This window comes from Brienomyrus brachyistius, chromosome 7 (assembly GCF_023856365.1).
Source record: "Brienomyrus brachyistius isolate T26 chromosome 7, BBRACH_0.4, whole genome shotgun sequence".
Classification (NCBI taxonomy): Eukaryota; Metazoa; Chordata; class Actinopteri; order Osteoglossiformes; family Mormyridae; genus Brienomyrus; species Brienomyrus brachyistius.
Window position 1 is genome coordinate 29,746,998 of NC_064539.1, and position 14,938 is coordinate 29,761,935.

Below are 14,938 nucleotides of genomic sequence, written 5' to 3' on the forward strand. Positions count from 1 at the left end.
CTCGTCTTCTCGCTGTTGATCACTTGACATGAGAACACAGCAGTGTGTGGCACTTCACACGCACAAGTCCTCACGGGAGGGCGGGTCGATTGAGCCCTCCCACCCCTCCACACACACACACACACACACACACACACACACACACACACACACACACACATACAACCACACGTAGAGGGGCGTGGGCTCAAACACCATGCTGGGACGACCCCAGTCACCGATGGCGTCCCAGAGACAGTGAGAAGGAGACAGAAACTCATGATAGGGGTTGGTGTGGGGGGAGATGAGAGGGTGAGAGGTGGGTGGGCTGGGGGGGGGGCGGGAAGATGTACCTTGATCCCATCCACTGGGTTATGGATAACAGTGGTCTGAGGCTCCTAGAGAGAGAGATAGTACCAGCGAGATAGAGAGAGAGAGGGGGTGTGAGAGAGAGAAAGGGTGTGAGAGAAAGAGCGAGAGAGAGCACAAGAGAAAGGGAGGGTGAGGGAGAGAGAGAGAGAGAGAACGAGAGAGATGCAGAAGCGTGGGCGTGAGGATGAGATGGAGAAGAAGGCAAAGAAAGAAGGGAGGTGACAGCAGGAAGAAATGGAGGAAGAGCAAGAGAAGAGAGTGAATAATTAGGTCTGGAAGAAGAGAAACACAGATCACGGCAAGTGGCGAAGTTAGCTGCAGAGGTTGGGCGGGGGGGGGGGGTCATCGTTATGGCCGTGGGGCTAAGAAAGCGAAAAAGAGGCCAAGGGGCACAGAGGGGACCCCTCCGCACGGGGCCGCCTGTCCTCCGCCCCTTGTTGTGTGCATCTCCCGACAGCCCCCACGGCACAACAAGCATGCCGTCCTGCTGGGCCGAGATTGCATTACGTGATGGCCAGTGGGGGGGGGGGGGTGTTTCATAGTACAGAGTGGAGGTTTATCCGTCCGGATGGCAGTCCTTACGTGGATTCCAAGTTAGCGGAAAGCAGTCTGGTGGGGGAGGGCTGCATATCGCTTCACCTGATGTCTTCCATGTGAACTGCTGCAAACCCCCAGCTTTAAAGGGTCTCTTTGGTATGAGCAAAGTGACAGCTGGGATCCTTAAGAGCGATGTAATGGGGGGGGGGGTTGCAGATGGAGGGATGGTGGTCTTACCCCTGGGACAAATTATGAAAAATGCCTATGTGAGTGCTAGATTTTTGATTGCTACCTTTTCTGTTTAAGATGCCACATGCTGTCTCAAGGAATCCCATGAACACCAAGGGGCAGGACACTGACCGTTGACTGATTTGGGGGTAGGAGCCTTGGGTGAGGATGACCAGCACTGTCATTCTCTGGAGGCAGGAGCTTGGGGGCTAGTAGGTGTCCGGAGGTCATCCTCCGGAGTGCAATACTGAGAAGGTCAGTGGCCAAGATCCATGTCAAGAAGCTCGACACAGTAATCTATTTATCAAAGTTATCAACCTTTTATATCTCATTTATTAATGATGGACAAAATGCTGCTTCATGAACCATTTGCTGTATTTTTTTGCCCCACTAGATGGTGCCCACTGTTCAATAAATGGGCACAAAGCATGTCCCAAAGCAAACCAAGAGCACCACCTAGTGGGGTCAGAAAGTACAGCAAATGGTTCATAAAATGGCTTTTTGTCCATTACTATCATTCACAGGCTTATATTACATTGAATACAACTTATTATAGTAGATGAAATGCTTGGAATTGATTTGTATATTATGGTGAGCTGGAGTGGCCAGGAGGATCTCTGCAGAGCTTGAGAAAGCACTTAGCAAATGAATTAAAGATGAATCTTTTCTGAGAGACACATGAAGTCACCGCTGTACATTCTCGTAAGCTGACAGGCCAGATGAGAGCACTCCGCTCTTGACTTTTCTCCTCCCCTGGTCATCAAGGCCTCCTGCTCCTCAAGAGGTCTGTCTCTGCTCTGTGATACCTTCATCACGCAGTTTGTCAAGAAGTTTGGGAAGGAATAAAAGTTCACGAAAGTCAGAAGACGTGAAATGAGGTCATGGACGACGAATGGATTCGGAAAAATCCAGAGAGAAAGTCCTGACCTAAATAACACCAAAAATTACAAAGGAAGTTAATAATTAAGTGACTGTTTCTATGATAATGATTATAAGATTCTTATAAAGATGCTTTTCATGCTTCTTTCAGTTTCAGAAGAGGTTGTCTCATTTATTCCAGTTTCCATCCCTTCATGTGTATTATTCATCCGATTGCATAACAAATAATTCACTTGAAAATGTCTCATTTAAATGAAATCTTAAATTTAAATGTCTTCTTCAAGTTATTCAGTCTTGAGAAAGGAGGCTTATTCAGTTCTCTGATAACACTCACTTGGTTATTTTTTAAAACACCGAATTGGTTGTTATAGTAACAAGCCAGGGAACATTAAAGCTTGCTTCATAAAACCAAGACACTAGGGATGCATTTTTTTACATGTACAATGGGGTAGCTATGTAACCCTGCTTTGTCGGATGGAGCACTGCACTGAAAAACGTGGCCACATCCATCACTGCATAACATGACTGCTTTAACTGTCGAGGAAGGCATGAATGTGGATATCTGCTGTGCGCATATCGGGCAAGATCATTACATATGTGCCATGGGTCGGTCTCATTGGTCCGCCATGTCGGCGCTATTCTGTAGCCAACTGGCGGTCAACGCATTTCTGCATCGTTGTGGCTGCTTTGTCACCACGGCAACGGTCACCCTGGGAAACAGTTACATCTACGACAGCAGCAGCTCGAGATTCCGGGCACGGCGTGGGGAGTCGGAGACTGGAGCGGGACTTGAGGCGACATGCTAAAGCGAAAGGCAGAATGTGCCTGAGGTACGTTGAGGAAATAACCGCAATGCTCCTCCATAATGGGTCTATTAAGCAGATAACCGGCACAGCACAGACCTGCCTATGCTTATGGAAGTGGTAAATGCTCTCTGTGTCTTAGTCAGAAGGCCCATCGGGCATCTCCTGAGACACCCTGCTGCCACCACTACCACATCCCTGTCAGAAGGCCCATCGGGCATCTCCTAAGACACCCTGCGGCCACCACTACCACATCCCTGTCAGAAGGCCCATCGGGCATCTCCTAAGACACCCTGCGGCCACCACTACCACATCCCTGTCAGAAGGCCCATCGGGCATCTCCTAAGACACCCTGCGGCCACCACTACCACATCCCTGTCAGAAGGCCCATCGGGCATCTCCTGAGACACCCTGCGGCCACCACTACCACATCCCTGTCAGAAGGCCCATCGGGCATCTCCTGAGACACCCTGCGGCCACCACTACCACATCCCTGTCAGAAGGCCCATCGGGCATCTCCTGAGACACCCTGCGGCCACCACTACCACATCCCTGTCAGAAGGCCCATCGGGCATCTCCTGAGACACCCTGCGGCCACCACTACCACATCCCTGTCATGATGTCTGAGCTCTGCAACGATGGTCATTTAACAAGCTCCCAACCCAGGGAAGTAACTGCTGTCAGAGTCTTCAAATTTGATACATCTGACAGGGGGCTTTTTTTTATACACCCCCCATACGTGACGATTGCATCAATATTTCTTCAATTACTAGATCATGTCCTTTTCAGTCATACCTTCATTAATGTACATAACCACTGTTCATATTATTGTTTGCGTAAAATCCCTGTTTTTAGCAAAGATCTCATCTCACAGTGTCGACTGTACAGCAGTGAATAGCATATTTCACACAATAGTATATAACAATTGCTTCCGAAGATATTAAAACATATACAGTCTGTCTTTATGTTCCAATGACATTTGGGATTGCTGGTAACTGACATGTATGTGACCTTCGAATAGCGAGCTCACAATGGACGGCGAAGAACAAGCATCTCTTTTTCGTGGTGACCGTTTGGCTGGAAGTAATCCAGTGGATCGTGACACTGGTAGATTAAGCCATTTCGGGGGTAGCTGGAGACTCTCGGAGTGTTGAGGGCAGACAGCCCACTAGGGCCGAACGGTGAGTGGATATTGCGCCTTTGCTGTACTATCCCACAGGCCACTGGGTGAAAATGGATATTAATGCTGCACAAACAGCAGGGGGCGGGGGGTCCTTCGGAGTACCAAGAGACACAAGATATACGGCCCCCAAGAAACCCATGGCGGGGGAGAAATGACATAGACACATTCACATCTGCCGAGGACTCACACACACACAAGACACACACATACAAACACACACACAGGCACGCTCACACATATATAGCTACACGCAGCGTGGGGTGAGCAGTGGTATGGGAGTGAGTAACATGAACATGGCGAGGGGAATGACGGCATGGCAGTGTGACAACAGCAAGGCTGCCTCAGGTTTCCATCAGGCGTTTTCCCTTCGGGGGGGGGGTGGAACTCAGCACAGGGTCTCTGTAAACACACACATACATGCGCACGCACCCGCATCTGCTCCCGCACACGCGTGCAGGCAAGCCAGAGCCAAAACACGCACACACACACAGCAGCATTAAAGGGCATCTATGAAGGAGCCTGAAAATACAGTGAGATATGGCTCCAAATGTCGCTAGGCCCATTCGGGTCACAGTGCCGGACATTTTTGCGTCTTCGCTATTAACGTCCTGACAATGCCACACACTGCCGACGCCCCTAACTGGACCACATTCCTTCCGGCGTCCCCACAGCTGCCACAGCTCCTCACTGGATTTTTAACAGAGAAAGCGGGACAATGCAAGCGCTCATGGTCGAATGGGCGCCTTCACAGCTATCTGTGGTAAATGTTAGCACAGGAGAATCCAACTCCGGTCCTGGAGAGCTACTGTCCAGCAGGTTTTCCATCCTACCTGGCTTCTAATGAGCCACACCTGTTCCTGGTATTTACCTGAGAGCAGGTGTGGCTCATCAGAAGCCAGGTAGGATAGAAAACCTGCTGGACAGTAGCTCTCCAGGACCGGAGTTGGAGACCCCTGCGTTAGCAGATCTTCCCTACGTTGACTTAGCCAACAGAGTTACTGCGTATGGTGTTTTGACCACATTTGGTCAAACGAGACGAGGTAAGTAACCAGGAATCTCCTGGATGAAAATATCGATGGCAAAAGGCAAACATTACATGGCGAGCATCTGTACATATATCTGCCTGCTAAGAATAAGTGACCCATTTCCCGCCTGAAGTGGCGTCACATGATTTAGCCCGGTAGCCTGAGGTGCGAGGAAGTCACGAGAAAAAATTGAGAAAGAGGAAGTAGACCGTGGAAAACAAGGATTTGTCTTAAGAAATTTGTCTTAAACTTAAGTAGTTCAGGTAAAATAAAATGTTCATGTTTGTTCAGTAACAAAGGTAGCCTTAATAATTTATGTGGATGGACAGTACATTCCTGCAAAAACATGGATTTTCACAAACGGGCAAACTCCTAAGCCAGCTATCAGGCAGCGGGGATATCTGGGAAGTAGAGTTTGGCCGTTCGGCTATTTTCATCACACCCCTGCTCTAGTTGCAATCTGTTATCATTAAGATGCTGAAGGGTTGACATTGCGAACGTGGACGGGAGGTCTAATTTTAAATCCCACCCAGAGCACATCGCTGGGACCTGTGTAATAACAACAGGCTTGCCGAGGAGGGCACTTAACCTGAATCGCTCTAGTAAGTATTCAGTTATAAAAATGGGTCACGCAACACAAGGGGCTCGGAATAAGGGCGTCACCGAGCCAATGGACACAGAGCGAATGTCATGCAATGACGAGCCTGACTGACCACACAGGATGGACTGGCCACGAATCAGATGCTGAGATGTGCTGATTGACAGAGAGAGGGGGCAACGGGGGCTGTCATAAGGGACTGATGCTGACTGAGAACGACAGGGAAAGAGACAGGGAGAGAGAGAGAGAGAGAGAGAGAGAGAGAGAGAGGACAGTGGAGCCAGAGCAGGAGCATGAGAGAGAGACAGAGAAAGAGATAAAGATTTAAATACCAGAGCAGGAGAGGGGACGTTTCCTTTAGGGCTGGTGACTATGCTGTTTTTCGTGCTGTTTGACTGCGGCTGTGCAGGAAACACAACACAGTATTAAAGTGAGTCAACCATCATGGAGGAGTCAAAACAAGCAGCACAGAGATAAACTTGGTCGGCACTGACTGTACTTTCTGATTGTTCTTTACTGTACATCTGGCCTGGACAATAAAAAAAAAACGCGTCAGCCTAGAAATTATTTATCATTTTAAACAAATTAGTCACAATATTTCTCACTTTCCCAGTACATTGTCTTTGTAAGTTCAGTCGGAATATGGTACTGATTGGTCGTGACTAATGGCTCTTTTCAGTGTCTGTCACACGAATGGCAGCCAATTGGAGTGGTGAGTGTGCAGTTGTGGGCGGGGTTAGACAAGGACTGCAGAAGAAACATCGAAAAGGAAAGAGACGAAATAGAGCTTCTGAAAAGCCAAGCGCTGAGACGAGTCATAATCCGGCGAAACAGCCACAGAGCCGCTGAGGAGGAGGAAGAGGAGGAAGAGGATGCCCTCACAGGCACAGAACATGGCGACACACGTGGGGAGTCAGGGCTCCCAGACACACACAAGTGCAGACGCACACACAGGAATGCAAACGAAGACGGGCGGCGCCGGGGCAGCTCAGCGACACTCCGACCACACGGTGCACAGCAGAGGCCATCGCACAGCAGAGGCCATCGCACAGCAGAGGCCATCGCACAGCAGAGGCCATCGCACAGCAGGACAGCGGCACCAGCATCGACTTCTATGCACATTCAAACACAAAACGAAGGTTCCGGTGGAAATAAACCACCGTACACGCTCCAGCACGCTCTCACACTCGCACCCCAGGCTCAGAGATGCTCACTAATAGTACTCAAGGGGGTCTTAAAGAACAGGGGGCACAGGTGTTGGGCTACACGGAGTTTTCATTTCCCTAAGTTCATCGAATTATGGCATCATTAGAGCTCGTAAATCCACGAATCCTGTCCGTAAACCGAGAGGCATGTGAGCTCACTGGACAGACTGTTAAAGGGACGGCGTTCACGATCACTGCAGGCCCCTCTGCCGGATCCCCGTGCATCCTCGGTGACCACGGCGCGCCATCAAAGCCCGAGGACTGCCTCAGAAAACCCCACAAGGCTAGTGGTCAGACACAGGCGAGGAACGAGCAGGGCTCACGGAAAGTCCGGTGCCCAAAGTGTCGTTTCCTTCGCTGCAGTTTGGTTTGTGTTACAGTGGAAGCGAGAAACAAACACTAATGTCAGTCAGCCAGTGAAATAGAAGACAGGAGGGGCTTCGTCCAAATGAAACACCAGCCCTCTGCCAAAGCGGGGAAGAAGTTTTCGCTTCTCCATCCAAAACACATGGAACTTTAGTAACTTTTATCAATATCAAGTACTTTTAAATACTATTTTGCCACATACAAGTTCATGAACAGTAGGGAGGGAGGAACAAAAGTGGAAATTGTCAGTTGTGGAGATAAGAGTCAGGAGCAGGATCAGGAGAAGATTGTCATGGATGGAAAAGAATGCATCAAGGAAGAGACGAGTTGTAGAGGAGGTGATGCAAAATGGAGTCCTCACCATGTACTGGACCGTCGAGCTTGACTTCCTTTTCTGGCCCAGGTGATGGTTGAGATGATTGGGAATGGCAGCGACAACGAGGTAGGGATGGGGGGGGGGGGGGTGGTGTCGGCGAATGGGAGAGAGAATGAGAGAAATGTATGTTACGAGCCATATCGAATACACGCCTCGGCCTCGCGCATCATCTTCCCGCCAAATCTGGCATCGGTGACGGCGCCGGCAGAATGAAATGGAGGCGGCGGGAAAAGACGGCGTCCGAGGGCGGAGAGACGGCGGGGGGGGGGGGGGGGGGGGGGCTGCCAGAGGAGGAGGAAGAAAAGAGGGCAGGAACGCCGAGACTGAAGCTGAGGAGGGCAGGAAGCAGATCAGTGCATGGCAGAGGCCGTGGTGTCATACGGAGCAGAGCTGGCAGGATAGTAATGCAGCTACGATGGATTTGGTGCCGAAGCTGGAGCCACTAATGTCTGCTGCTGATGGTCTGCGGATTACAGCCTCCATAGAGAATATAAAAAAAAACACCATTCTGCTGTATTTCTAAGGCAGCAATTGTTGTGAAATAGGATTAAGAAGATTTATCTGGAATAGCAGGAGCGCACTAAGGTGTGCTATTGTCTGTAAAATATATAACGCTAATATACAGAGGGAGTTTGCTGTTAAAAAAATGTGGGTGTTACACACCAGATTCCTTTTATAAGTGTCGGTTTCTCCGATGCAGATTACAGGCACAACCACCCCAGCAGGCTGTCTCTACAAACTGCATATCCCATGGGGCAGTGCGAGAAAGCAGGCACCAACCAACCAATGATCCGTCATCTCCCGTCAGAGCTGTAGGTGGCTACTGTGAATGATGGAAGTCAGATGGCAGAAGGGGCTAAAGTATCTCACCCGCAAGGCAAGGAAGCCCGTTCAGTAAGAATCTCCTCGCAAATTGCAAGAAAAGTGAACTCAGCTAAAAAAAAAAATCCATGGGTATACTGTGAAGAGACAGATGGGAGGTTGCCAAGGTAACGGCTGCCCCAGACCATGGCAGCGGGGGCAGCCTGAATACGCTCATGTAGGTGTGCGGCTGCACAGGTGGAAGGGGAGGCCTGGCTGGCACAGGAGAGGCAGCAGGCAAGAGAAGTGAAAACCCTGAAATGTCAGAGTGCGGATGCAGGGGGAGCCTGTTGCTAGGCGATGACGGAGCCGCACTGCAAGGCTCTATTTCTGTCACCGAGTTTCCAGGGTTCCGACTGGCAGCTATTCCTAGAACCGGACTCACATTCCCAGCTGAGCTGACCCCACCCCCCACCCCACCAAGTCAACACACGCATACACACACGCCCACCCAAGGCTGTGTGTGTGTCTGTGTGTGTGTGTGCGCGCGTATGTGGGGGTTGGCGGGGGGAGGCGTAGCAGAGGCGGACAGATCTGTGAGGATGGTTACATGGCGCGGAAAAAAACCCGCGAGAAAGAAAGGGATGCAGAGAGGAGAGAGAATAAGCCAGAGAAGGAATAAAGAATAAGAAGAACCAGCGATGTTTAAAATAGCTCCGTTATGAAAGAGAGAACAGAGACGCGGCCTTTGACACAGTAGGGGGGCCGGGGGGAGGAGTGGCAGCGATGCCCAGATCTCTCCCTGCCAGTGCTGTCCTCCAGTCCTTTCCCCGCGCCCCGCAGGAAGCCCTAAAGCCGCCTCGCACGCCAACGGATGGGTGTCTGCGGAGAAACCAGTGGCGGTATCGCATATCTGCCGAATGGCCAGGCGATGGGCGCGTAGGGGGCCGATCTGAAGGCCACCGCGTTTGGGGTTGGGGGTCCAGGTTGGCGTCACCTGGGTAAAGAGCAGGCAGAGGCAGCTGGGGGCCAGAGCAGGGGCCAGGCGGGGCCCCATCATTCTCTATGCAGCCATCTACCGTCCCTAACCTGACTCATGTTACCCAGCAGCCCCCACTGCACGCACTCGGCACAGACAACGCAAAATAAACGGAAACGCCACAGTGAGCAAGACCAATAAATTACGCTGTAATAGACATTAACGGCAGAAGTTAATTAGACAGCGCAGACGATGGCGTTGGAGGTAAATAAGGGATGACGTTAGCCGTGGTTGTTCTTTACCGCCAGGGATCTGCTCCGGTCTCCGGAATAACGAGAATATGGCACCACAGAGAACGCCGGGCCTGATTAATCACCTCGACGAGCCTGCAGACAACCGTCTCCTTTACAGCGGCAGCGAGAAGGAAAGCGGCACACAGACAGCCGCGGTGCCGCCTGACTCTGGGTGAAACATGTGCCTCACCTGCACGACGGAGGCGGACTGGGGGGGGGGGCATTCCGCTTTACAAGTAACACCTTGAAGATCTGATGCTGAGATTGAGGGAAACCATGATGTGTCGTTCACAAGCTGGTTTGGTCATATTTTTCCAGAAATGTCAATGTAGATGGGTGGGGGGGCATCTAGGGCTCTTTAGGATGCCCAGCACCCTGCCACAGTGCCTGACCCCCATGCTGCTTACAGGGTGACCACTGCGATTCCACGTCTCAGCTCAGTCATGTGACCTGTGCCAGGAAATGTGCTTGGTCTGCGGGGGGGGGGGGGGGGGATTTTGGACGTCAGAATGGATTTCAGTCACTCAGGGAGCCTCTGGAGGGCACTGCGGCCTTCTGGTTCTGCCTGGGGTCTCGGGGTTCTTTTATAAACACAAGCATGCACTCACAGATTTACACACCTAAATATTCACATAAACACAAGCTACAGACAAACACACACACTTAAGCTAATATAATAAGAGACACAAATAAGCTTAGACAACACAGACACAAATATGCATGTGAACAGGTAAACGCACAACTCTTCTCTGTCTCAAACACGCGCAGCAGAAAAACGCAGCGGTCAAAGGCGGCTCAGTGATTTACTCCAGGTGACAGAAGCACGTAAGTGATAGGAGAGAGTCGGCATTGCAGATACAGACAGGACAGCTTTAGCAACAATAATCTAAACCAGAGAGGAAAGGAGTTAATGACGACAGGATGACCCAAGGGGACAGACAGAGGCTGGGGGGGGGGCATCTATCTGTCTTACCTTGACATCTGCCTTCTTGTTGAGGAGACTCTTGGCTGCTGCAGAACGCAGAAAAGAAAGAGAGACAGCTATTCAGTGGGGAACTCCATACAGAGGACAGAGGAAACCAAAGAGCGTGCCAAGGATCTCCTGGCCGTGACAGCCTCCTCCTAAACACGAGCTTCATCCACTGGCCGCAAGGTGCTGGTCATGGAGAGGACAGTACTACAGGCTCCAAGAGCACCGGCCAGGAGTCTTAAAGGAGTGTCACATAAGAAGAGCGACTGTCGATGGAAGGATCTGAATGCCTTCCGCTACCCAAATAGTCTGAAGTGACAGGAAAATAGCGACAGGGGGAGCTGTGTGACATCACAGCTGGAGCTCGAAACCAGGAGACACGTCGGGGAAAAACGAGCAGATCGGAGTTGCCTCCCTTGCCTGGTGACCTGGACAAATGATGCTCTACCTCTGTTACTCAAACGTAAATCACGTGCTGCTCTTGGCCCCGTTTTCGTTTCTTCTGGAAGAGGCAGTACATGAAGGTCACATGATCGGGTTGTTAAAGTCTACCCGGGGAGGCAGAACAGCAGGCTAAGGGTTTAACCTGGCACAGTATTAAAGGTGCCCAGCCGAGGTGCGCTAGTGGAGTCCACATGCTACAGGTGCTGGGCTAAACCGGAGCGCGGAGAGGGCGTAGAGCGCGGAGAGGGCGTAGAGCCGCAGAGAGCCGCGGAGAGCCGCAGAGAGCCGCGGAGAGCCGCAGAGAACCGCGGAGAGGGCGGAGAGCGAGGAGAGGGCGGAGAACGCGGAGAGGGCGTAGAGCCGCAGAGAGCCGTGGAGAGCATGGAGAGGGCGGAGAGCCGCGGAGAGGGCGGAGAGAGAGCGCGGAGAGTGCGGAGAGCGCGGAGAGCCGCAGAGAACCGCGGAGAGGGCGGAGAGCGAGGAGAGGGCGGAGAGCGAGGAGAGGGTGGAGAGCGCGGAGCCGCAGAGAACCGCGGAGAGGGCGGAGAGCGAGGAGAGGGCGGAGAGCGAGGAGAGGGCGGAGAGCGCGGAGCCGCAGAGAGCCGCAGAGAACCGCGGAAAGCACGGAGAGGGCGGAGAGCGCGGAGAGGGCGGAGAGCGCGGAGAGCGCGGAGAGAGCGGAGAGCGCGGAGAGAGCGGAGAGCGAGGAGAGGGCGGAGAGAGAGCGCGGAGAGAGAGTGCGGAGAGAGAGTGCGGAGAGAGAGCGCGGAGAGGGCGGAGAGCCGCAGCGAGCCGCAGAGAACCGCGGAGAGCGAGGAGAGGGCGGAGAGAGAGCGCGGAGAGAGAGTGCGGAGAGAGAGTGCGGAGAGCCGCGGAGAGAGAGCGCGGAGAGAGAGCGCGGAGAGGGCGGAGAGCGCAGAGAGCCGCGTACATACATACATCATGTACATATTTATAAATACAATCATAAAAATACATACAACAGCAGACATATATAGAAAAATACAAATATATTTCGCACCCTCCCACATTGGAACAGCGATGACCTTGTTTCCCACAGATGAACGCGCGGAGGTTGCAAGCTGGTAAAAATTGCCTGGCATGCGACACAACTGCAGCTCCTGCTTCCAGAATTGCACCATCGCATCGCAATTTTATGTTAACCCAAGGAGAACGTGCCGGCTGGGAATGAGTTTTACAAAGGGAAAGTGCACAGCGTCATGCGGCACTGAAATGCGACGTCACCTAAAATGCAAACAGGAGGCTCCCTTTAGGGTGTCTGTCTACCTTCAGCCCATATCCCAGAACGCACTGCGGCTCCTCTGCCAACCAAAACACCGTGACGTGCAAAACTTCAGGCCAACAACGTGCTGCCATTGAAGTTTCTTTGCTCCATTTCTCGACCCAGGCCTCAGGGGCCGACCGTTATTTCTCAGAACCACTGCTGTTCGTAACCCCCCTGGGGGAGCCCCACGCTGTTCCCTAACCTCCCTGGGGGAGCCCCTAACCGTTCCCTATTTTCATATTGTTCCACCAGGGGCTAGATGGTTAGCTATTGAATTAAATCAAAGGCTCTCTTGGAACAAAACATGACGCTTACGAGAGCTGCTTTTGGGAGGAAATCCGTTCACTTAAACGTGCAACTGCAGGTTCCTCACATTCGTTACTTAGCAGCCCGTCCCACAAGTTCTGAGGCCAAAATGCTCGCAAAGATTCCCGGGCCGGAGCTGAGAAATGAAGGAGGAGCGACTCGGAGACCGGCCTTGCTCGGGGTGACCCGAGGGGTGGTGGGGGGGGGGGGGGGAGCGGGGGGGGGGGGGGTGAGGCATTGCAGTACTTTCCCCTGCAGCTCGTGCCCAGAGGGAAGGCCTTCCTTACCTTGGCCCCAATGTCAGAAGCAAGAGGGAGGAAGACAGTGGAGAGAAGAGAGATTAAGAGAGAGGAAGTGTGTTATGGACGCCGTCTGGTCTACAGCTCCAGTGAAGGAAGGCCATGGGGGTGTATGCCTTCACCTTTGTCAGCAGCTTCCTGGATTACTAGGTCCTGGCTGATATTAACACCTACCGATGTCAGCAACATTCCCCCCCCACCCAGCCTCAGCCACCTGCGGCCGACTGAAATCGCTCTAATTTTAATTCTATCATCTCGGCACGATCCGCTCCTCCTTGTGCCCGTATAACAAGTTCTGACCCCCATCTTTACACAAAGGCTGCCTGCCACTGCACACGCAGACTGGCAGTTACTCTCTGGAGAAACGGGCCGAGCCGGGCTGTACCTCTAAGGCCCTGGCGGGCCGAGCCGATCTGGCTGAGCTGCCGGTTCGGTGCTGGAGGTCTGAGCTAGAAGCACCCCGCCCCCACTCTCACCCCCACCGTATCCAGACCACCTGCACCTTCATCTACTGAAGGGGTGAAGTAACAAATGAGCAAACTGCACTAGAAGTGGGGGGGTGCGAGGGACAGAGATGTTACACTGGGACAGACAAAAATACATCAACAAAACCATCAAAACTACCATCACTGTTCAGAGATACTTAAGGGGGAATTTATCTGCAGCTGTCAAACAAGGGAACTGGCGATTCGATACAATTAGAGAGAAACGTTAACAGGTAATGCGTCCCACACAGTCAGATTAAAAATCCATAACAAAAACAACAAAAATAAATAAACAAATTCCCAGTAAAGGGAAAACATTCATTTTAGGGATTTTCAGAAACACTGATCATCCACAGGAAACTAACTGTAAAGGACGTTTACTGAATTTGTCAGACTGACAGTTTGACAAAAGATTTTAATTACACTGAAAATAACCAAATTAAATGATGTTTGCTGGGTGGTTTGGTGCCAAAAGCTAAATAATTAAACATAAGCACAAAAACAGGCATTTTATTTCATGGCAGCAGTGTTAATGGAATAAAAAAATGAATGTTAAAGTTTTAAAAAATATATTGTTAGAAATGAGTATTTTTTTGCTTTGTTTGCAAGACGCGTGAAAGTTGTTTTACTGGAAAGGAATGGATTTGGGTTTAAGTCCCATTTGTGTAGTTTGTGGCCTTCAGTGAGAGGCTAAGACCCCGCTGTGAAACCCCATCCCAGTACTGCCACATGAACTGTAGACCGTCGACGGACGCAAGACGCACACAGCAGAGTGCAGGTGTCCAACATGCAGCCCGACAAGACCCCGGTCAGCCCCCAGGCCAACCCCCCCGACACTACACATGCGTCAGACCGTCTCCCCATGCAACACAGAGCAGGCCATTAAGGCAGGCAATACTATCCCTCAGACGGGGGGGGGGTGCATAGGGCAATCCCACACTCAAGAGAGACCAGTGGGGAAGGAGGAACGGAATGAGTAGGAGATCAGAAAGGGAGTGGTTTCAAGGGTGGATACTCCTAGGAGTCCAGGAAAAATATCAAAGAAGAGGAGGGGGGAGAATGTAGATGGAGGAGAGGGTGGAGGTAAGGGGAGACAGTGAAGGTAAGGGGAGAGGGTGGAGGTCAGGGGGTGAAGGTAAGGGGAGAGGGTAGAAGTAAGGGGGGTGGAGGTAAGGGGGCAGGGTGGAGGGGAGGGGAGGGGGGGTGTGGAAGTAAGGGGAGACGGTGGAGGTAAGAGGGCGGAGGAAAGGGGGTGAAGGAGAGAGGGTAGAAGGAAGGGGGGTGGAGGTAAGGGGAGGGGTGTGGTCCGTCATGCGGGGACTCAATGGTCAGCGCTGTGGATAGACGGGAGGGAAGAGAGGCAGTTGTCAGTGATGGCATAACCAGGCAGTGTGAACTTCAGGAGAGACAGTGAGAGAGACAGAAAGACAGCGAGCACGAGCTTCAGACCAACACGACAGCAAGCTCAGTCTGTCAATCGAGCCGACGGCCGGCGTAACACTAGAAGGAAAATGGAGATGGGGGG

The 14,938-nt window shown here is 51.9% G+C and overlaps 1 protein-coding gene across 50 annotated transcripts in view; it reads right to left on the minus strand.

Moving 5' to 3' along the window:
- The window catches only part of LOC125745991 (calcium/calmodulin-dependent protein kinase type II subunit beta), a 60,540-nt gene that overhangs the window by 12,726 nt on the left and 32,876 nt on the right, over positions 1-14,938 (minus strand). For 10 of the 50 annotated variants that reach the window (XM_049019409.1, XM_049019408.1, XM_049019418.1 and 7 more), the window contains 4 exons: positions 10,598-10,635; positions 7,537-7,569; positions 5,937-6,005; positions 333-377 (listed from right to left, as the gene is read on the minus strand). In XM_049019409.1, coding sequence (XP_048875366.1) covers positions 333-377; positions 5,937-6,005; positions 7,537-7,569; positions 10,598-10,635 — 185 coding nt within the window. The remainder of the gene's footprint in view (positions 1-332; positions 378-5,936; positions 6,006-7,536; positions 7,570-10,597; positions 10,636-14,938) is intronic. The other 40 variants (XM_049019419.1, XM_049019430.1, XM_049019429.1 and 37 more) reach the window with 10 other exon arrangements.